This window comes from Stegostoma tigrinum, chromosome 1 (genome assembly GCF_030684315.1).
Source record: "Stegostoma tigrinum isolate sSteTig4 chromosome 1, sSteTig4.hap1, whole genome shotgun sequence".
NCBI classification, from domain to species: domain Eukaryota; kingdom Metazoa; phylum Chordata; class Chondrichthyes; order Orectolobiformes; family Stegostomatidae; genus Stegostoma; species Stegostoma tigrinum.
In genome coordinates this window covers 106,044,324-106,066,931 of record NC_081354.1, presented here as the reverse complement: position 1 = coordinate 106,066,931, position 22,608 = coordinate 106,044,324, and the positions used below count along the sequence as shown (strand labels likewise).

General features: G+C 39.8%; 1 protein-coding gene across 2 annotated transcripts in view; it reads right to left on the bottom strand.

Annotated features, from left to right (window-relative positions):
- The window catches only part of ociad1 (OCIA domain containing 1), a 34,691-nt gene extending 12,291 nt beyond the window's left edge, over positions 1-22,400 (bottom strand). The window contains exons 1-6 of one of the 2 annotated variants that reach the window (XM_048534250.2): positions 21,914-22,400; positions 8,945-9,029; positions 7,347-7,400; positions 7,211-7,258; positions 6,664-6,793; positions 3,422-3,606 (exon numbers count right to left, since the gene is read on the bottom strand). In XM_048534250.2, the coding sequence (XP_048390207.1) occupies positions 3,422-3,606; positions 6,664-6,793; positions 7,211-7,258; positions 7,347-7,400; positions 8,945-9,029; positions 21,914-21,991 (580 nt within the window). In that variant the 5' untranslated portion in view covers positions 21,992-22,400. The other variant, XM_048534256.2, reaches the window with a different exon arrangement.
- Positions 22,401-22,608: the final 208 nt, after the last annotated feature.

Here is a 22,608-nt window from a genome sequence, read left to right as displayed (position 1 = left end):
CGTTGCAGTATTTCCAGCCTCTGACCAATTCTTGTAGCCACTGTATTTACATGGTAAATTGAGTTTCTGGTCAGTAATAATGCCCAGGATGTTGATAGCGGGAGATTCAGTGATGGTAACACCACCAAGCAGTGGTGGTCAGACTTCTGTGTTGGAAAGTGTTGGAAAAGGTTATAAGGGATAGGATTTATAATCATCTAGAAAAGAATAAATTGATTAGGGATAGTCAGCACGGTTTTGTGAAGGGAAGGTCGTGCCTCACAAACCTTACTGAGTTCTTTGAGAAGGTGATCAAACAGGTAGATGAGAGTAAACCGGTTGATGTGGTGTATATGGATTTCAGCAGGGCGTTCAATAAGGTTCCCCACAATAGGCTACTGTAAAAAAGGAAGAGGAATGGAATTGTGGGAGATATAGCAGTTTGGATCGGAAATTGGCTTGCTGAAAGAAGACAGAGGGTGGTAGTTGATGGGAAATGTTCATCCTGGAGACCAGTTAATAGTGGTGTACCGCAAGGGTTGGTGTTGGGTCCTCTGCTGTTTGTCATTTTTATAAATGACCTGGATGAGGGCGTAGAAGGATGGGTTAGTAAATTTGCATTCGACACTAAGGTCGGGGGAGTTGTGGATAGTGACGAAGGATGCTGTTGGTTGCAGAGAGATAGATAAGCTGCAGAGCTGGGCTGAGAGGTGGCAAATGGAGTTTAATGTGGACAAGTGTGAGGTGATGCACTTTGGTAGGAGTAACTGGAAGGCAAGGTACAGGGCTAATGGTAAGATTCTTAGTAGTGTAGATGAGCAGAGAGATCTCTGTGTCCATGTACACAGATCCTTGAAAGTTGCCACCCAGGTTGACAGGGCTGTTAAGAAGGCATACAGTGTTTTAGCTTTTATTAATAGAGGGATCGAGTTCCGGAACCAAGAGGTTATGGTGAAGCTGTACAAAACTCTGGTGTGGCCGCACTTGGAGTATTGTGTACAGTTCTGGTCACCGCATTATAAGGAGGATGTGGAAGCTTTGGAAAGGGTGCAGAGGAGATTTACTAGGATGTTGCCTGGTATGGAGGGAAGGTCTTACGAGGAAAGGCTGAGGGACCTGAGGCTGGTTTCATTAGAGAAGAAGGTTGAGAGGTGACTTAATTGAAACATATAAAATAATCAGAGGGTTAGATAGGGTGGATAGGGAGAGCCTTTTTCCTAGGATGGTGATGGCGAGCACGAGGGGGCACAGCTTTAAATTGAGGAGTGAAAGATATAGGACAGATGTCAGAGGTAGTTTCTTTACTCAGAGAGTAGTAAGAGAATGGAATGCTTTGCCTGCAACAGTAGTAGATTCGTCAACTTTAGGTACATTTAAGTCGTCATTAGACAAGCATATGGACGTACATGGAATAGTGTAGGTTAGATGGGCTTGAGATCAGTATGACAGGTTGGCACAACATCGAGGGCCGAAGGGCCTGTACTGTGCTGTAATGTTCCATGTTCCCTGTTGGAGAAGATCATTGCCTGGCATTTGTGAGCTGCAAACATTAGTTCACCCTGCCACTTCTTGTCCGACTCTGGGTACTGCTAACTGTACAGCTACCCTGGACAGCTACTATTATCATTGCAAGTCTACATATTCTCTTTCCAGAACTCTGCCCCTTCCCTCATTAGTTGAAAGCCCTCTCTGCAGCACCAATTATTCAATTTGTCAGAACATTGGTCCCAGCACAGTTTAAGTGAAACTCACCCCAATGGAAGAAGTGCCTTCTAACCCAGGGCCCCATCAACTGAAAGTCACTGCTTCCACATCAATCCTAAAGCCACACATTTAGATTCTTGACTTTAATTACCCTATGCAAGTACACCCTTGGCTCAGGTAATAATTTGGAAATTATCACCATGGATGTTCTGTTCACTTCTTTAGTGCACTATTCAAATTCTTTCAAATTCTCTATCCAGTCCTATCAAACGTCACTTGTGCCAACACAGACAACAACAACTGGATTCCTCCTCTCCCACTCCAGGTTCTTCTCCAGCCCAGAGAAGATATCCTTAACCATGGCAGCAGACAGGCACCACTGGACATGTGCACACGGATGCAAACAATAGTATTTATTCTTCTAATTATACTGTCTCCTGCCACTACAACACTTCTATCTCCACTACACCACTTCTATAGTTCCTTGTACCATGGTCAGTCCTCACTGCAGTCCCTGCTGTCATCAATAGGAGAAGTGAAGGTTCACTACGTAAGTCCCTTACAGAAGAGGGCTGGCCCATGATAACTGACTTAGCAAACTCAGTTACATTCTTCCGAGTTAGAATGAGAAATGATCTCACTCGAAAGACATTTTAAAAAGTGGACAGGTGTTTCTAGAATATTGGGATAGGATCTCAAAAAAATGGAGTTGGAAAGAGCCTTTTTTTCAAAGAACTGAGAATCTTTGGAATTTTCTGCCCTAGAGGGTAATGGTGCTCTAATATTCAATGTATTCAAGGTTAACATAGGCAGATATTTTGTCTCTCAGGAAATCAAAGGACATGAAGAACAGGTGGGAAAATGGCACTGATGCCCAAGATCAGCCACCATTGTACTGAATGACAAAGCATGTTGAACTGATCTTCCTGTCTCTTTGGGCTCTCATTTCTTGCGTTCTCAGACAAAAAAAGAAGTTGTTGGAAAAGCTCAGCAGGTCTAGCAGTATCTGTGGAGACAAATCAGAGTTAACATTTCAGATTGAGTGACCCTTCCTCAGAACTCAGTCACAGAGCGCTTTCAAGTTTCATAACATCCTGCAATCATTTTACTTGAATCTCCATGTACAAACTGTAGTTGGGAGGGTTTCACTTTAAACTCACTTTCATTTTTTGGCTAAAATAAACAAGAAACATACTCCAAATGTGCTCAATTTCATTATTTTCTTTTTAATCATGCCACAATATTTATGTTATTATAAAGGGACCAAAACTGCACACAGTATTGCAAAAGTGACCTAACCAATGTCCTCTCCAGCTGCAACGTGACCCCCTAACGCCTATACTGAATGTTCTGAGGAAGGGTTACTCGATCCAAAATGTGAACTCTGATTTCTCTCCACTGATGCTGCTAGACCTGCTGAGCTTTTCCAGCTATTTTTTGTCTCTGATTTACAGCACCTGCAGTTTTTAATGTTCTCATGTTCTTAATTACTTTGCAATGGTTGTCTTTTATTGTTCATCAGCTTTTTATTTTAAGATGCTAACTTTTTGGAATTTGTAGTTGGATAATACTTTCAGACTTCAATAGCTGACAAAAAGAAACCTATCAACTATTGTTAAATATGTCTGCTCTTTAGAAACCACTGCACTTTTCTTCAAAAGAATGCATAATTAATATTATTTGTTAAATATTACATATTATATCAAACTGTTGAAAGATATAAAAGGACACAAAATACCTCCTGTTGTGTCAACAATCCCTGTAGGAGCTGACTCGCTGAGCGTTGAACTGAATGGAACAGGCTCATGTTTTGAATCAGAGAAACTATGGTTATAATCATCGGAGTAGGTGATAGGGCTGTTCACTTCAGTCTGTACATGTTCTACAGTACTGTCAGAAAATTCAGACTTCTGATGTGAATGTCTGTAATATAAAATTAGCAAGTATTACCTCATGATGGTTAGGGCTGAAGGAGGCGTGGACATAGAAAAACAATTAAAGTTACAAGATGGTCACCTTAAGAAATAACATAATATATTCTCATGATGTAATTCACTATCATATTAGATATTTACTTCCCATCACAGGATTGATGATTCTCCTATTAAATGCTTTTCATGTCAGAATGGAATCAGTTAGATCATTGAACAGCATAATTCAATTTAAAAAGTCAAATGGTTCTCATTCACCTGCATGATTTTGTTCATTGTATCCAAGGACAAAAATTCCTCAGTTAGCCTCAGTGACACTTAGTGAAAAAGATACATTTTTATATTCAAAATGTAAACTAATTCAGCAGCAACATTTAATTCCAATGTTATTCTTGTATTCCCAATGATACACGTCAACTTTAGCAGCAAAACATGACTGTCATGAAGGTAGGTCATCAGAGTAAGCCGATCTTACAAATAATGACTGCAATCATTTTACTTGAATCTCCATGTACAAACTATAGTTGGGAAGGTTTCACTTTAAACTCATTTTCATTTTTTGGCTAAAATAAACAAGAAGCATATTCCAAACGTGCTCAATTTCATTATTTTCTTTTTAATCATGACACAACATTTATGCTATTATAAAACTACAAAGGTACTGTTTAGAAAAATTGCTTCATTCTGCAGGGTGCATAGTTCAGGAGCAGGATGAGAGCAGTGAAAAGGTTATTCATAGGGATGCAAATGACTAAAGATAAAAAGTCTGAAAACTAATGACCAAGAGGAAAGGTTTTAAACTGTCTGACAGGAAATCATAATTATAACATCTGTAGCAGATGCAAACACTTCCAGACCAATTCAGTTGTGCAAATTTAGTAGATTTCAAGTTGGTAGAAATCTTTCTTTTTCTTTATCTTCCACTAACATCATGACAATTAGCCAAAGCATAAAATCTATATAAAAAAAATCACAAAAATAGTCTCTGCATTTCAACATTTAATGTTGGTTGGTACTTGTAATACTTGCTGAAGTAAATACTAGCACCAGAAAATGACCTTGAAGACTTAATAATGCAGTGTCAAGATTTGACAAACACTGGTCTTGCTGACTGGCTTGGTTTTGTGTTTTAGCAAATACGAGGTAAAAAGGATCTTATATACAATGCACCATGCCGCTTAAAAATAACTTCTGTCTATATCTTTTACGTGGATAAAAAGTGCCATATGGAAGCACAGAAAAACTGACACCAATGCAAAGCAAGAAATGACTAAAAGCTTGCTAAAAGGTTTGTTCTAAGAAAGGTGAAGAAGAAAATTAAATAGGGCGATTCAGGGAAATGCAAACTGAAAGTAGTAATCCAGTTAACCTTTACTACCTGAAATTTTTTTAGCAGTTAATATAAACAACAAATGTACTCTGTGGTAAAATATTGTAAACAATACATAACATTAGCTAATGTATAAACAGTGACAAACTTCTTCTTATGGGGTAGACAAGTACTCATCACATCCCTTATCAGGTAGGCAATACTTTATCACATCCTAGATCACAGATATTTTAATCATAATTTAAACCATGCTGGATTATATACACGTGACGCAAATCAAAGCACAAAGGAGAGCAGGATACAAAAGTCAGGATAAAAGAAAAATCAGAATTCTACCACACAAGGTGGGAAATTTTCATCCACGTTTTCAGAGGTTGAAATAGATCTCTATACATGTACACTTGAACAGACTTTATAATTAAGGGGCGGCACAGTGGCTCAGTGGTGGACACTGGTGCCTCACAGCACCAGGAACCCGGGTTCAATTCCCACTTCAGGTGGAGTTTGTGAGGAGTTTGCACATTCTCCCTGTGTCTGCGTGGGTTTCCTCCAGCTGCTCCAGTTTCCTCCTGCAGTCCAAAGATGTGCAGGGTAGGTGGATTGGCTGTGTCAAATTGCCCATAGTGTTCAGGGATGTGTAGGTTAGGGGGATGGGTCTGGCTGGGATTCTCTGAGAGTCAGTGTGGACTTGGTGGGCCAAAGGGCCTGTTTCCGTACTGTAGGGGTTCTATAATTAATGTAATTTATTAGCAAAGAATATGCGATTAGCTCTTTAGTGACAACTGTTTAAAAAAAATATATATACTGCAATTTTAGAGAAGTTTCCCAAAGCTGAATCAAATACCAAACTTATGGCTGGGATTTACTATACATTCAGCAATGTTACAAAGCCAGGAACATTTAGACAAATGCAAATGCAGGATGTAATTGACCTCAAAAATTAGAAATTATTTGGGCATTATTCCTATTTAAGATCATTGTACAGCATACAGTTTGTCACTGTTTATACATTAGCTAATGTTATGTGTTGTTTACAATATGTTACCACAGAGTACATTTGGTGTTGTTTATATTAACTGCTAAAAAAAAATTCAGGTAGTAAAGGTTAACTGGACCTGCAAATGTTACTTTATTTCTACACCTAATCTAGGTTATGGATACAGTACAGTAACAGTCTCTACTTAGAGCTGTACGTCATTATTTCCTTAAGGGGAATTGGTTGTTATTTAGTAATGACTTTGTGTGGCCCATCACTTGAATTTCAATTATATTGGTATCATGCAAGTTTCATTTTCTCTTTTGTTTCATATTAGCCCTCGGAAACATTTGTCAAAAGTGTAAACTTGAATCCTTAAAACAAGCAGAATTTAGATTTTCTAACTGCTATGCAGTTACAGATTATCCTATTTTCGTCATAATTAAAACAAGTGAAAAAGTCAGCCCGTTATAGAAATGCTTGGTTGTGTTTAACTGAAGTCCCTTGCCATTGTCAGAAATAGCAAGCTGTATGCTCTTATCCATGAATAAAGAAAGTGTCTTGCATTACTTTGCACCGACAATTCAATTGCAAGCTATAAATACTAATGTACATTTCTGCCTTTTTTCAGGAGAGAGAGAGAGAGAGAGAGAAATTGCTTTTTTTGTAACAAATACATACAAATAATTTTCACTATATAACCGAACTAAAAATGCTTGAAAATATTAAAAATGACGACTGACGGATGTCGGAATCTTCTACGTCCTTGCCGTAGAGCATCTCCAAGTGGTGAATTCTCGAGTCTCATGAACTTTTCCTGGCATGTCTTCATGTAGGAAATCTTTCCGATCAGGTAACCACAAATACCAGCAACTGGGAAAGAAATGCAATAGAAAAGTTACGTGAGATTTCCAACTTAGTGTTTTTAAGTTTGCAAAATGAGAGAAGCATTTCAATTAATGTATCCACACTACACAACCACTGCATTGTATTGGCAGTAGTGCTATTGAGTTAGAATTACAAAAGCCAATTATTGAAGTATCAGGAGCTTTATTTTGTTGCATTGCCAATTCAATGTCTCTGCCTAATTTCAGACTGCTTGATATTCATAGGTGCAAAATTAAAAATAAATATTTGAACACTTTTCAGCAGTGAAATCAGATTCATTCTGAGAAACTATTGCGACCAGAGTAAGAAAAATTCTTTTACCACTAAGGAAATTAACAAGTCAACATGCATTAACTTCAAATTAGTTTTTCTGCTGAATAAGGAATGAATAACCTAACTCACATGCAATCTTAGGTATGGATCCAAAGCGAGTTGAAGTCGAAAGGACTCCTAAACGGGAAGTACAGAAACAACAGCAACTTATTAAATGAATACAGTTAATGATGATCAAAAAAATGTTAATTACTTTAAAACTTACCTCTGGAGATTAGGAGTTGAGTTCCTAGCATACTCATCCCAGAAAAAGGCAATGCTGTAAAGAGCATTTGAACAAATCAGTAAATGATCCCAATGATAGTACCATTAAATAGTGACTCAAACAATACAACTCTCTCTAGTGATGAAAAAAATTTCTGCAATAAAATTGGAAAGACATTTCTACACAAGATTGGATGAATTAATTTGATAGAATACATTTCTTTTCTAGGACAGCTTTTAAAGTGTAAGGTTTGGAGTAATCTAGATTTGTTCAAAGTAGACCTGAGTGCACATTGTAATGCCAATTTAAAACGGTAAACAAAAAGTTCTGATTCATTAGAAAATATTGAACTTTGGACATGATCACCTTAAAATGAAATGACATTGTTGTCCTTGTACTGCCCGAGTCTAAATTTCTTTAAAATATTGAAGTTTCAAGGATAGCTTGAGGTGAAAAGTCAAAAATAGTGAGGATGATTTAAAAACAAAAAAAAAAATTTGTGGCTTTCAATTTCTGCATGTTCCAAAATGCATCACAGATAACTTGTAAGATGTATTGTAGCCACTGCTATAATGAAAGAAAGTGCGGTAGCCAACTTATACTGAGGAAATTTTCACAAATAACGACAACATGATAACCTTTTCTCATGACGTAGGTTGATGGGCAAAATGAGAAATGGTGAGTGTTTATGCTTTGGTGGGTAGAGAATGAAGAAAAGACAGTGGCCTTGTTCCTGCTGTCTTCTTTCATTGTGTTCTTTACAATGGGAAAATATGGGTTAGGTTTAGTACTTCTACTGAACAACACAGCTTTGATAATGTTTTAGTGTGCTTCCTCAGTATCGTGCCGTCTTGTCACTCCTAACTTGTGCTCAAGGTTTTAGTATGGGGCAGAAACCAGAACCTGACTCAAAAGCTGCATAATGAGCAAAGACTGACACCTGTCCTCCCAACAGAAATACGCCTGCAGATTTTAGAGCTAGACACAGATTTACCAGTTTGCAGCTTGAACTTTTACCAATACCTATTAGTTAGAATGGAAAATATTACATAATTCTAATTACAAATAGGTGGGGGACAGAACAGGAGAAAGTACATGATGCAGTAAATTGAGCAGTTAATTACCATTTAAGAGTTTAGACTGGAGACTGCATCTTTAAAAATAAAAAAAACCACAATCTGGCAACTACCAGGCAGCATCAAAAATGTTATTAATAGTAAAGACATAATATCATGTACAATTATTGTTCAAGCATGTAACATTCAACATTGGTTGACAAATGTATAGGTAAATTATTTTAGTTAATCAACAATAGTACCACCACGCAAGCAAAAACAGGTAAGAGAATATGAATTATCATGAGGATCTCCAAACCTTTTATACTTTAGGTATATTTTGTACCTACAAACCCTAAAGAGTCTCTTAACTGGTCATTGCAGAGCAGAATTCAGTACACTGAAATTATTTTAATTGTAATAAAATGTTTTAATAACAGATCTAAATTTGGCATCTCTTTTACAGAAATAGACAAAATTCTACCAAAATCGTGAATATCAAAATATCAAGTGAATAGCAATCGACTAAGAACTTTTACCTACATCTATAATAGAAGCTTTCCTGATTGCATTCCCTGAAGACCCGTCTTTCTTCTTCTGTAGGGATGTACGAAGTGTCCAGTTGTCCCTAGATAATGACAAAGATTGGAATTCATTCTTCATCCAGCTAAGTAAAATTTAACAACAGAATTTGTTTTTTTAAATGCACTGCTGAGCATGTAGCTGAGTTGTTCATACCAATTAGATCACAGGATCAATTAAGAATCTGTTTACCTATCAACATTACAACAAATGTGAGGGTGCTTACCTGCAAACAAGCTTGAGAAGGTGTCTGATATAACTCCACTATAAGTATGAAATTTAGTTGGAAGTTACGAAATTTCCAACCTAATCAACATACCAAAAGATCTAAAATAGAGGGGACACAATCATCCTACAAATATAGTTCAATAAAATAAAATCTTCACAGACAGTAAGGTTTGAATATAATTGCTTCTGCAGCTTGTCATTGGTGAAAGGCTACAAATAATGGAGTAAAAAGACTTGGCTGATTGTGGGAGATAGATCATGATAGATCATAGATCATGAACTGGTAATAATCAAGGTAAATGTAGAAATTGATTAAAGGTTTAGAATATAGAGTGTAAAAGTCATCTGGATAAACCTACATTTTAGTTACTCTTTTTTCATAAGGTATGGTGCATAGAACCGCGCACAGTATTACAGGTGCAGCCCAATCAGGGCTTTATATATGAGAGATATTTCCATGTCATTGTATTCAAAGCCTTTAATCCAGTAGTTTGCTCTATTCTTTGGCCCAAATGTATGACCTTCATTGAAATTCACTGGCTGCAGTTATGCCCATTCATTGACTTTATTAAATGCTTATTTGTAATTTTATACCTTGTGCAATACTTCCTGAATCATGAGCAAACTAACCTGTGCGTTTTCGACCATGTCATCCCAACACACGATCAAGCAATTTGTGCATCACATTGGACCCGACATCCCTCCCAGTGTTTTTCATCCAATATTTATGGGATTTAGGTAAATTAACTCAATTATATTCCTGACATCTGTCCTTTGATCCAATTTCAACACAGTTCTGCCAAGAGTATGGTAACATAGCTGATGAATCACAGGACTGCCAATCTAGAGGCATGGACTAACAACTTAGAAACATGAATTCTAATTTTCTCATGCAGCTGAATTTAAATTCATTTAATTCAACAAAAATATGGAATAAGCAGAAAATATCATTAATTAAGACATACATCTAAAAAAAATCCACCTGTCCTTCACAAAAATAAAGGGGCAGAGAAGGTGGTTAACTCGTAACTGGGCCTTGAAATGGCCTCGCAATCCAATCAGTTTGTAAAATAACAACACAATACAGGAATGAACCACAGATGGGCCACCCCACAGTGCGAAGCCACACCCAGCTCAGTTAAACCTGCAAATCTTTTTCACTAATGTCCAGGAACTTGTGCCAAAATTGGGAGAGCTGTCCAAATGTGAAACAGCATGACAGTCATACACATGGTATCAAATTAAACCTGACCAAAAAAATCTTCCACTAACTACCACCAACTGTACTCGCTCAGCTGATGGGGTAATGGCCCTCTATGCTGAACACTATTTGGAAGAAAAACAAGGGCAGGGAGGGCACAAAGTGCATTTAGAGTAGGGAACTTGTATGTCTTGCTATCAAAAATGGCGGCATCAAGTCTTGGAGGCTACCAGAATGGGCTTTCATCCAATGGCGCAAGAACTAAAATAAGAGAAAAATATACACTTAATTCTCACCATTCTATCTAACATGACAACATTAATAAGACTAAACTCTATTCAAGTTTAAGTTCCATTTTCAGTTGCTGAGGACACCCTCTACAACGTTGTGCTGCATTACAACTCTGTGAAATGGAACAGTTCCAGAAATGAAGTGCAGCTCAAGATTGTAACGATGAGGCATTGTGGATCATTAGTAGCAGAATTGTATTTGACCATAATCTGAAACTCCAAGGTCTAGCATAACCCACTTTCCACCCTTCCTATTAAGCTAAAGAATCAACATTGGTTAAATGAGTACAGAAGAGCATGCCAGAAGCAGCTGTACGTGAAAGTGAGGAGCCAAACTGGGGAAGCTACAAAGCAAGTTTATGTGCATGATTAACTAACGGAACCAGCTCCTACACACAGAATTATGAAATTGTGTCAGATCAATAGTCTGCAGTCAGAGATGGTAGAGGGAGGTCAATTCTGTCATCAGGAATGTGCATCCCAGCTCTGTGAAATGATCAAGGCAGTCCTACTCACAAACCCATTTGCCATAGCCCTGTAAGCAACATTCCCACTAATTTCTTTCTGGTTGCATGGGTCTCCAAGGTCCTTGTGTGGTAGCAATTTCTGGAATCACAACTCAATATCGTGATTGGTGATAATGGGAACTGCAGATGTTGGAGAATCCAAGATAACAAAGTGTGAAGCTGGATGAACACAGCAGGCCAAGCAACATCTCAGGAGCACAAAAGCTGACATTTCAGGCGTAGACCCTTCATCAGAGAGCCCGAAACGTCAGCTTTTGTGCTCCTGAGATGCTGCTTGGCCTGCTGTGTTCATCCAGCTTCACACTTTGTTATCAATATCATGATTGGCAGGTTGATGGCGACAGCTATACTCTGACCTTGGAGTGGCTAGCATGCAACCTAGAAGGAACTTTGCCTCCAACTGTATCTACAATTTTGAGGTCACTGATTATTTCCATTTCCACTATTCTCATGGGCAGTGAGTTAGAAAAAATGAAAATAGGAACAGGACTAGCTCATATTGACCTTCAAATCTGCCATTCCATTCAGTAGGATCATGGTTGGTCATCCAAATCAGTTCCTTGCTCGCTTTTGTTCCAAGAATGATATCCAACTCCTCTGAAAGCAATCAATGTTTTAGCCTGAACCACTTTCCATGGCAGAGAATTTCACAGACTATTACTACCTGGGTGAAGAAATTTCTCATCACAGCCCTAAACTGCTTACCCACATCCTTAAACATCCTAGTTCTGAACTCTCTGGTCATCAGGAACATCCTTCTTGCATTTGACCTGTCTAGACATGTAAGGATCTTATAGCATTCTACGAGACTCCTGCCATTCCTATAAATTTCAGCAAAAGTCCTAACTGATCCAATCTCTCTTTATAAGTTAGCCTGCCATTTCCAAGAATCAGTATGGTAAACCTTTGTTGCACTTTCACCACAGTCAGAACATCCTTCCTCAGATAAGGGAGATGAAAACAGCGCACAATATTCCAGGTGCGGTCTCACCAAAGTCCTGTACAAATGGTGCAATCTTCTTGCTACGAAGGCGACATGCAATTTTCCTTCTTCACTGCCTGCTGCACCTGCACTTTCATATTCAGTGACAAGTGTACAAAGACAAAGACAAAGACATAGGCATTCAGGTTTCATTACTCTTCCCTCTTTCCCAAACTATCATGATTCTTGTTTTTGCTACCAAAGTGGAAAACCTTACATCTACAATACATTGATCGAACTCAATCAACTTGTCCAAAATCCCACTGCAGCATCTCTACATCCTCATCTCAGTACATTCTTCAAACCAAATTTGTCACCTGTAAGTTATACGTCATTACCACAGGTCACATTAAATAGAATCATCTTCCTCATATTTACCTACATATCTTGACCAAAATCTTAATCCACTTGCCATGTACTGACTGCTAACGGGAGAAATTTTAAAGTCTCAACTTTAACTGAATCTGTCGTGAACTTGTACGCCTCCTTTTAAAAAAAAATCTCCTCTCACTCTCTTTGGCTCAAAGGAAAAGCAAAATTTTTCCAACCCAACATTGTTAATGAAATCCCAGAGTCTTGGAACCACTCTATAAATCTGTGTACTCGAGAACTTTCTCTTCCCTACTAACATATTGAGATTAGAACTGGGGGCTAATGGGGCTAACCCGAATTTTTCGATCAAGATTTAACATTTTTCTTTTATATTCATCAGACGGATGAATTTGCCGGCTGGGCTCATTCTTTGAATTTCCATGTTTTTAGTATTTTACTCTGCACGCATGCAAAAATGTGTAGGTCAGGAGGCGCAGAATATTCACACTTCCAAAAGGAAAACTGGCTGGTAGTCAACAAGATTTGCACAAGCCCATCCAACAGCCATAACATACTAAGGGCAGACTATATCAGATGCGAGTGAGCCTTATGCTCTTTGGTGAAAAGAAGTCCTGTCTTTGGGAGATATGGTCAATCAACAGTGCCAGAGCTCAGTATTGAGCACTGCTGAGACTGCAGGAAGCAGCATAAGTGTGATTATGGTTGTACCAGAAAGTGCAGTCCCATGGATTTAGGGTAGGGAGAGATCCTCAAGCCCGGGAGGAGGAGATGACAGGCTAGGTTTTGGAGGACTGGTGACGTGAAAAGGAGAGTAGCATCTTGAGAGTGGGGACACTCTCCTTACTTGGATTTCTTTTCTCAGCCAGACAGCATATAGTTTTAAAAAAAATACCATCCTGCCCATCAGTTATATTATGGCATGGTCAGCATATATCTGGGGCAACAGCATTGTTAAACAAGTCTTATTGATATTTAATTGCTTTTACTTACTTGTGATGGCGGCTTGTGCTTTTGTATCCCTAACTCTGAGCCAGGGGTTTCAGTTCAAGTCACAGACATATTAACAACATATCTGACAGACTGACTGAAAAATATTTGTGAAAGGTCACATCCTAAGAGGTTCCCCCTCTCTTTCCACAGGTAAGTGCTTGCTGCGTTTTCTGTTTTTATTTCAGACTTTCAGCAGCCACAGTACTTTTCGCTCTTTATATTTTCCAAGGAAATGAATAGTGAGTGTTCTGTCTTCTTTGATGGCTGGAAAAGTTTACAAATTGCTGTTCTAACAGTATTAAACGAATACCGATCATCACTGGGAACACTGGCTTAATAGCAACTCAGCCACATTACATCTTTCTTGGATTTCAACAATCTATTGATGTACAGCAAAAGTGAAAATGCTTTGATGAGAACATTTAACAATATTAGTTTATAATGTGGATCATTAAGGCTCTTGATTAGATTTGCAGCTCAGGTTGTGGATGCTGTGGAGATACTAAAGAGACTCAAACAGACTAGACAAATCAACAAAACAGACTACCTAAAATTGAAACTAGAAAGGATTTACACCCCCACCACCACCCCACCACCTCAAATCCCTCAAGGACATCAGAATAGATGATGATGATGAGACCATGGTGTCATTTGACGTTACTGCCCTATTCACATTAATTGACATACCACTAGCAAGAGAAACACTAGCAACACTACTGAAACAACAAGACCTGAGCAACACCATCTCCACAGACAACATGCTGAAAGTACTGGACCTATGCCTCACAACCCATTTTATCTTTAATGTCCAAATCTACAAACTGATCAACGGGATACCCATGGAGTCACCTACCTCCGGACTAACAGGAGAAGTGGTGATACAGAGACTCGAAAGCACGGCCATTCTGCAAATCCAGGCCAAACTATGGATCCGATCTGTGGAAGACACTTTCGTATTCAAACTGGCAAAACTAGAGGATAAATAAACAACACTCTCACTGGCATCAAATTCACTATGGAAGAGGAGGAAAAGATCGAACTGCTCCCACATTCCTGGACATCATGGTAGAATGCAGGGTCAACAGGGAATTCCTGACAAATGTACATAGAAAAGCCACACACACTGACCAAGTACCGAATTTTAACAATAACCACCCCAACACCCACAGAAGTTGCTTGAAAACACTACTTAAACGAGCGACAATACACTGTAGCAACTCGGAACTATGCTAAAAAGTAGAGTACCTCTACCAAGTATTTAGGCACAATGGATACCCAAACAATTGGCTCTGACGATGTCTATCACATGAACAGCAACAGGAAGATACAGCACGCCCTAACACACTTATCATACCACCATGCGTCATGAACATGTCCAACCTGACCACAAGATGCCTACAACCATTGGGCATCAGAGTAGCACATAAGCCCATGTCAACCCTGCATCAACTGCTAACTTGACAAAGACCCCTTACTCACTATGGACAGAATCAATGCAACATACAAAATTCCATGCAAGGACTGTGACAAACATTACACTGGACAGACAGGAAGAAAATTGACCATAAAAGAGTACATGAACACCAACAGGCAACAAAAAGACACAACCAATACTCTCACATCTCCATTCACATAAATAAGTAGAATCACCAGTTCGACTGGGGCAACACCCAGGATCCCAGGACAGGCCAAATATAAACAAGCCATGCGAATTCCTAGAGGCCTGGTTCTTCACCAAGAGGGCCATCAACAAACACATACAACTAGACCCAAAATATACACCACTGCGAGGGAAAACCGTAAATGAGGTAATCAAATCCAATGGACTCCAGGGGTTAAATACCATGCAGGACAACACAACAGCACTTCATCAGGGGCTGCACTGATGATGTTACCTAGCAGGGTAATGAAACATCTGTGAACTAAAACTAGCTCAGCGAGCAAACCAACCACAGCATGTGGATCATTAATTTGATGTTTTTTTTGTGCACGGACTTTTCACTGGTGTTTTACAGATCATTCTCTTGCTATCCATTTTTCCACAAAGCCATGAACTAACATGAATGTCATGAAAAACATGCAGGGTTGCACCATAAATGTAATGAACAAAAGGATGCAGCATAAAAATAATCTACAAGAACCAATCTTAGTGACAAAAGGCAGCTTTATTCAAATAAAGTTTAGTAAGTAAATACAAAAGCACTTGTTCAGAAATATTGGCAAGCCTTCATGATCAAAATAGTCTGCATTTCAAATATTACGTGAAAAGTTACTCACTTTTCTGTCCCTTACTTTTTAAATCCATTCAGCTCCACTGGCTCAGAGGACAACCCAGATGGAGATTCATACTCCGGTTTCTTTAAGCATCTACCAAAGTCACTGCTGTACTTGGGCCCTGCTCTAAACTCTGCTCCCTAACTACCTACTCCAACAACAGCCAAAGATTAAACAAATGGGCTTCCAACCCCTGGGTAATACCTAGGATAAATTTTTTTAACCACATGTGTGCCATCATTAAGTGGAGCCTGTTCCACCTCCACGACATTGCCTGGCTTCACCCCATCTCAGTTCAGCTGTTGCGGAAACCATCACTCATGCCATTAATACCTCTAGACCCGCTTATTTCCAACATTTGGCTGGTCTCCCATATTCTAACCTCTGTAAACATCCAAAACACTGCTGTCTGTAACTTATCTGACAAATTCTCAGTACTTGACCAGAGTCAATGTAGATAAGAACAATGATTCAATTTTAAAATTCCCATCCTTGTCTTTAAATCCTTCCATGGCCTTGACTGTCCCCATTTCTAGCCACCTCTCAATCCTCCAAGACCTCTGCACTCATGTAATTCCAGCTCCTTTGACTTCCCAATGTTTAATCACTCCATCATGATTGGAAAGTGCACAGTCATCAGAAAACTCCCATGCAGGTTGCAAACAAGTCAGATTCTTAAAATTTCCAAAACGTGCGTAGCTATTCAAAAACATGGCAATGTCATCTCTCAAAAATGTAGTCATAGTCTTGAGTCAGCATTTAACGAAACGTCAGCTTTTGTGCTCCTGAGGTGCTGCTTGGCCTGCTGTGTTCATCCAGCCTCACATTTTATTATCTTGGAATTCTCCAGCATCTGCAGTTCCCATTACCATTGGTTCTAAGTAATTAGTGTGATCTCTTTGCAACTCCTGCCATATCCAATGCCATCCTGTCAAAGTGTATCACAAGATCATTAACATCCTCTGCTCTTTCCACTAACTGTTCTTACTGAGACAACCTCCCTCTATCAACTAATCCTAGATGATAGGTAACAAGGAATCAGTGGTTGGACTCTACTTTTGCTAATGCCGCTCAAAACTCCCCATTTGAATCTTTTTAGCCTATCTCATTCTGCTCAGCACAAAATGCCCCAAGTAGAACTTATACTAAAGTTGCAAAACGTTTGCATTATTCGAATTTTAATGCAGTTTTGCTTTGATCTTTATCTGCACTGGACACCTTTCCTTTTCCAGAAGTCAAATCCTAATATGAATTTCCTTCAGTTAAACATTGCAGAGTAAATTGTCATTGATCCCATTTCTTCCCCCGGCTCTTAGCCCGAATTAAATTCCATAATCTGAGTTGGTCCCTTTTGACCCAGATCTGTGCTGCAGACGGACATTTCACTTTTAAAAAATGAACGTGTAATATGGCCATTGACTTCAAAAAAAAAGGAAAATGAGGGGTCATTCCTCATTTTGTCGGAACACAGCCTCAAGTCCAGGTCAGAAATGTTAGCGATAAGTGAAGGTGTTCCATGAAGTGTTTGGTCTCACAAAGGAGACTGCATTAGGAGCAGTAAATACGGTAGAATTAAAGTATGAGTTAAATGCTGCTTCAAGTGGAAGGGCTGTTTCGTATCCTACACAGTGATGAGGGAAGAGTTTAATGGACACCTTCTGAGACTGTACAGGAAGGAGTCATGACTGATAAAGTGTTAGGAGTGATGGAAAAGTAAACCAGAGTCAGATTATGAACATCCAAAGTATTTTGCTTTTATTCTTGTGGATCAAGTCTCCAAACTTTCCTAAGCATACACATCCTTCCCACAATGTGGTGCCCAGAACTGTATACAATACTCTAGATGAAGTCTAACAAGTGTCTTATTTAAGTTCAAAATCACCTCCATTGATTCTGCCCTACCATTCATGGTTGATCTGTTAAATCTCAACTCTACTTACCTGCCTTCTCCCCTAACATTTGTTTCCCTTACTGATTAAAAATCTGTCATCTATCTCAGGTTTGAATATACTTTACGAGCTAGCCTTGACAGCCATCTATTGTAAAGAACTACACAAATTTATTAACCTCTAAGAATTTTTCACTCTCTCTGTATTAAAGCAGTTCAGAATACTATTTGCTTTATCTACTGCTCTGTCTGACCTGTCCACCTTCTATAACGTGTTCATTCACACCAAGGTCCCTCCGCTTCTGCAACCCCTTTAGAATTATACTCCTCAGCCATTTTATATTGTCTTTTGGTGTTCTTATCTCACTTCTCTGCGCTGAAACTCATCTGCTACCTTTCCATCCAGCCAACCAATTCGGCTATGTCATTTTGGAACTCACTCTACCTTCCCCAGTTTAACAAAACTTCTGAGTTCATGCATACTTTGAAATTACCCCCTGCACAAAGATCAAAATCATTTTTACTGTATACAGGAAAAATGACATCTCAACACTGACTCCTGGGAAACTCCACTACAAACTTTCCTCAACCTGGAAAACATTCACTGATGAAGACTCTCCTGCTCCTCTGATACTGCCTGGCCTGTTGTGTTCCTCCAGCTCCACACTGTTGTCTCTGACTCCAGCATGTGCAGATCTTGCTATCTCCCACAGATGACTACTGCTTAGTATTACACAGAAAATTCTGTAATCATACTACAATTTACTCTTCTATTCCATGAGATATAAGAAACCTTTCCTACAAGGGCATTTTACTGTACTATATCAAACACCTTCTGAAAGTCCGTATCCACCACAACAGCGTTACCCTCTTGGAGTCCGTCACCTCTTCAAAAAAACTCCAGCAAGTTAATTAAACATGATTACTCCTTTAGAAGTCCATGCTGACTCTGTCCAATCAACCCACCCTTTCCCTTTTGGCTACTTATTCTCTTCCAAATAATTGTCTCAAAGTTTCCCAATGCTGAAGTTAAACAGACTGGTCTGTAATTACTGCGCTTATTCTTACAACCTTTCTTGATCAAGGATGTAATATTTGCAATTTTTCAGTCTTGTGGTAGCTCTCCCAACTTTAGGGAAGACTGAACGATTATAGCCAGTGCCTCTGCAATTTCCACTCAAAGTCCTTGGATGCACCTCATCTGATCCCAGGACCGTGTCAACAACCTACCCAACAGTGACTTAAAACTTCTAAAGAAGATACATACCATACTCATAATGCTAACTTTATTTCTCTTCTCAAATGTTGCCAGACCAGAGATTTTCTAGCATTGTACTTGTTTCAGGTTTACAGCACCTGTGTATTTTGCTTTTAACACCGATTTAGATTTCATTTATTTAGCCCTTACATCACCTCTTAAATTGCTATTCTCTATGCTCATGAAAGTGCATCTCAAGTACTTTATGAATCCTGGTCTACCATTCTGTCTTGGTTCCCACACTGCTGCCAAGTTTAAAATTTGTTTAAGGTCCTGCCAACAGCACCAGCAAAATGCCCTGCAAGGAATTCAGTCCTAGGTCTGTTCAGCAGGCAACCAATCAATTGTACGTGTTGCAATTTTCCCCAAAGTCCAAAGACTGTTCACTAAGAATTCAAGAATACCTAAATTCTTTGCCATTGCTGAGGTTATTTCCAAAAATTAAACAATAAACATGGTCTCCGGTTATAACACCTCAAGATCTCTCCTACACAATCTTTATCCCTTGTCTGGATCAGACAGACAGATTATCCATATTTGCATGTGTTTGATGTCACTCTTTTTGCCTCAAGGTCAGTAGGAGTAAAATTCCTCTTTCAGGAAATTCTTAAAAGGGTCTTCTTCATTCTGGCCTAGTAACTGTGTTTAATCACGTGATAGCTGTGTGCCAAATGGAATGAAAATATTTTGTTATGATCGACTGAGACAGGGGTGATAAGAGGAAAGGCCTCACTTGGTCATGACAGGATTACTAATGTAGGATTCTGAATGCTGAGCCCAACGACACAACTACATTACTTAACCTAGTATTTGACTGAATACCAGGCGATATTTTGTAATAGATTTATATAAAACTTCATGTGATCATCTTCTTCCTCATGTTAGGAACTGCAAGGTGTGCATATTTTGTGCAGCTGCTGATAAAACAAATTGAGACTTGTCTGATAACACATCTTATTTCCGAATTTCATATAGAACCAATTACTTTAAATTGCAACAAAATATTTGACAGAGATATAAAATTAGATTCAGAGACAGCAATGACATTGAAGGCTGTTTGTAAAATTGTGTTTAGTCCTTGCCAGTCAAACAGAAGGAAATACAACAGGCCTTGAAACCGTACAGAGAAATACCACACAGTTGATTAAGTGTTGGAAGACTGAATTACAGGGGAAGAAATTGGGAAAAGTCTGCAGACTTCAAAAGGAATCAAGTGAGGTACACAAATTGAGATACACAATGGTGGAACAGAAAAATTGATGTGGACACTTTGATCCATCAGGCTGTGACAAGTCTTTGGACTAAGCAGAACATTAGAGGTGAGCAATTGTCAGAGACTGGGGGAGTTTTGCTGTGAGTGACACAAGGAAGGCAAGGGGATCAAAAAGACCAGAGCCTCTCCATTCCAATTCTCCAAAAGGTTTGAGATTCTTTCAGCCTGTATGGGTAGTACTGGGCCGCACGGTGGATGAACGAGTTGATCATGGCACAGGAAGCTGTCCAAATGGTGGAGTAAACAGGAATGCGGTGGTAGTAGGGGGCAGTGTAATCAGGGGAATAGACACAGTTCTCAGTAGTTAAGAGAACAAGTCCAGATGGTTGTTTTCTGCCCAGTAACAGAGTTTGTAAGGACGAGAGAAGGGGGAAGATTTCAATGACTGTAGACTGCATGAGTACTTACAACATAGCAGAAGGAGGAAAGGGGGTATAGGCAGCTACATACTAAATTAGAAAGCAGGACCCAGGTTGCAATGGCAGTTAAGGTCACAGATTACTAAAAGGGTGAAGAGAGACACTGGAAGAATGCTACTTGAATTCCTGTGGCATTTGTAACAAAATGGATAACTTGCTAGCACAAACAGAAATTAGTTTATATGACCCGATAGCCATTCAAGAGGCATGGGTGCAACGCAGGTACCCGAATATTGAAGCATATTTGACATTTCAGAAAGGTGGGAAAAGTATGCAATGGTATGCCGTCCTTAATCTTAAATCTGGGATAGATACATCTGTGTTAACCAAAAAGTATGAGTCAAAGGCAGGTATTTGGAGATAGACCAGATGTCAGCCATAATCTCACCGAATGGTGGAAGAGGCTTGAGGGGCTGAATGGAATATTGGAACAGGAGTGGGCAAAAAAAAGGTGATGGGGTTGCTCTGTTGAAGAAAAATGCCTATTAATAGAGTATTAAGAGATAGCCTTAGGCCATTCCTGTTTCTGCCTATGTGCACGTTGATACCAACGACAAAGATCTCCGACTGCTAACTCACTGTTGGTGCAGACTTAAAAAATCTCAGCACCGAACAGCCCTTTGCTCTATTAAATAATGCTGGGCCGGGAACGTTTACCTTCTCTATCAATGACTTTAATAAAGAGTCAGAACGTATGGTTTGGAAATTTGCTGATTACATTAAATCGAAAGGAAAGTAAGGTAGGAACACCATCAAGGGACACGAGCAGGCTAAGCGAAACAACAAAAATTTGGCACAAGGAGCGCAAGTGGCTATATGTGTACTTGTCCATTTTGGCGATACAATGGTGCCTCCCTGGCGCAACAACCGATGGCTGGGGAATCCCTCCATATGTTCATACCTCCATCTCCATCCAGTTTCCATCTAAGCAGCAGTGAAAATTACTAGTAAAGGGCTGTTCTGGAGGGAATAAAGCCTGGAACAGTGGTATGAGGTTTAACAAATCGTCCACCACCTCATCCAGGGTGACAAAGGGTGACCGTGCTAGCGTGCTGAGGACTGAGATATCAGCGGCAGCTGATGAGGCAAGGTGAAGCTCGGCTCTCCTCTTGCCCTGGGTGGTGGTGGAAGAGGAGCAAGACCGCGGTCCAGGAGAAAGCAGCCGGTTATCCGATCACTCCCGGCAGCACTGACGTGCCTCTCAGAAATCGGTCCGTAAAGCGGCCTCCACTGATTCCCAATGTCACACCCGTCCTTTAGCGGATACCTGAATTGAGCCGAGCCGGTGTGGGGCTGTGGGATGGGGGTCATGTCCAGGGCCAGGGTCGGGCTGCTCCTCCTCCATCCCCGCGAAAGCTCGCGCCGTTAACGGTCACAGCACGCGACCGCCTTCAGCCTAACGATCAACCTGAACAAGCCCCGGAAGCATTTCTTTGAAGCGACCACGATCCCGGAAACGAAAGCTCTGACTGAGGCTAAGGTATCACATGCCCGCACCGTCGAATAGGAAGAAATATCCGAGCCAACCACAGTCCTCCTGGTTCATACTAGCTACAAGATAATGATGCTCTCGGTGACTGATTTATGTTATCAGATATGGAAACACTTTGAACTGCACACGTTCGGACTACAGCCAAAATCAGGAAAACCATATCAAATAACGCAGTAAAGGTGCGAATAAGAAACATTTTTACAAAAATAAAGACTCCGCTTCATGCTTGTATCTCAGTTTTTATACACACTTCCTCGTTTGCCCTTAATCTAACGGCAGATAGGAAACGAATATGGCCGGAAGGCACCGTGACACTAGGTGATTGACAGCATTCACGATCAATAGACAATCCGTCTCACAGCAGCGAGCCGCTTGACCTGACGTCAGTGCACCAATCCGGTGAGACCAGGGGCAGGACCAACGTGGGAACGAGTCCGGTTGTCACGGAGGGGGGGAAAAACGCGAGTGGC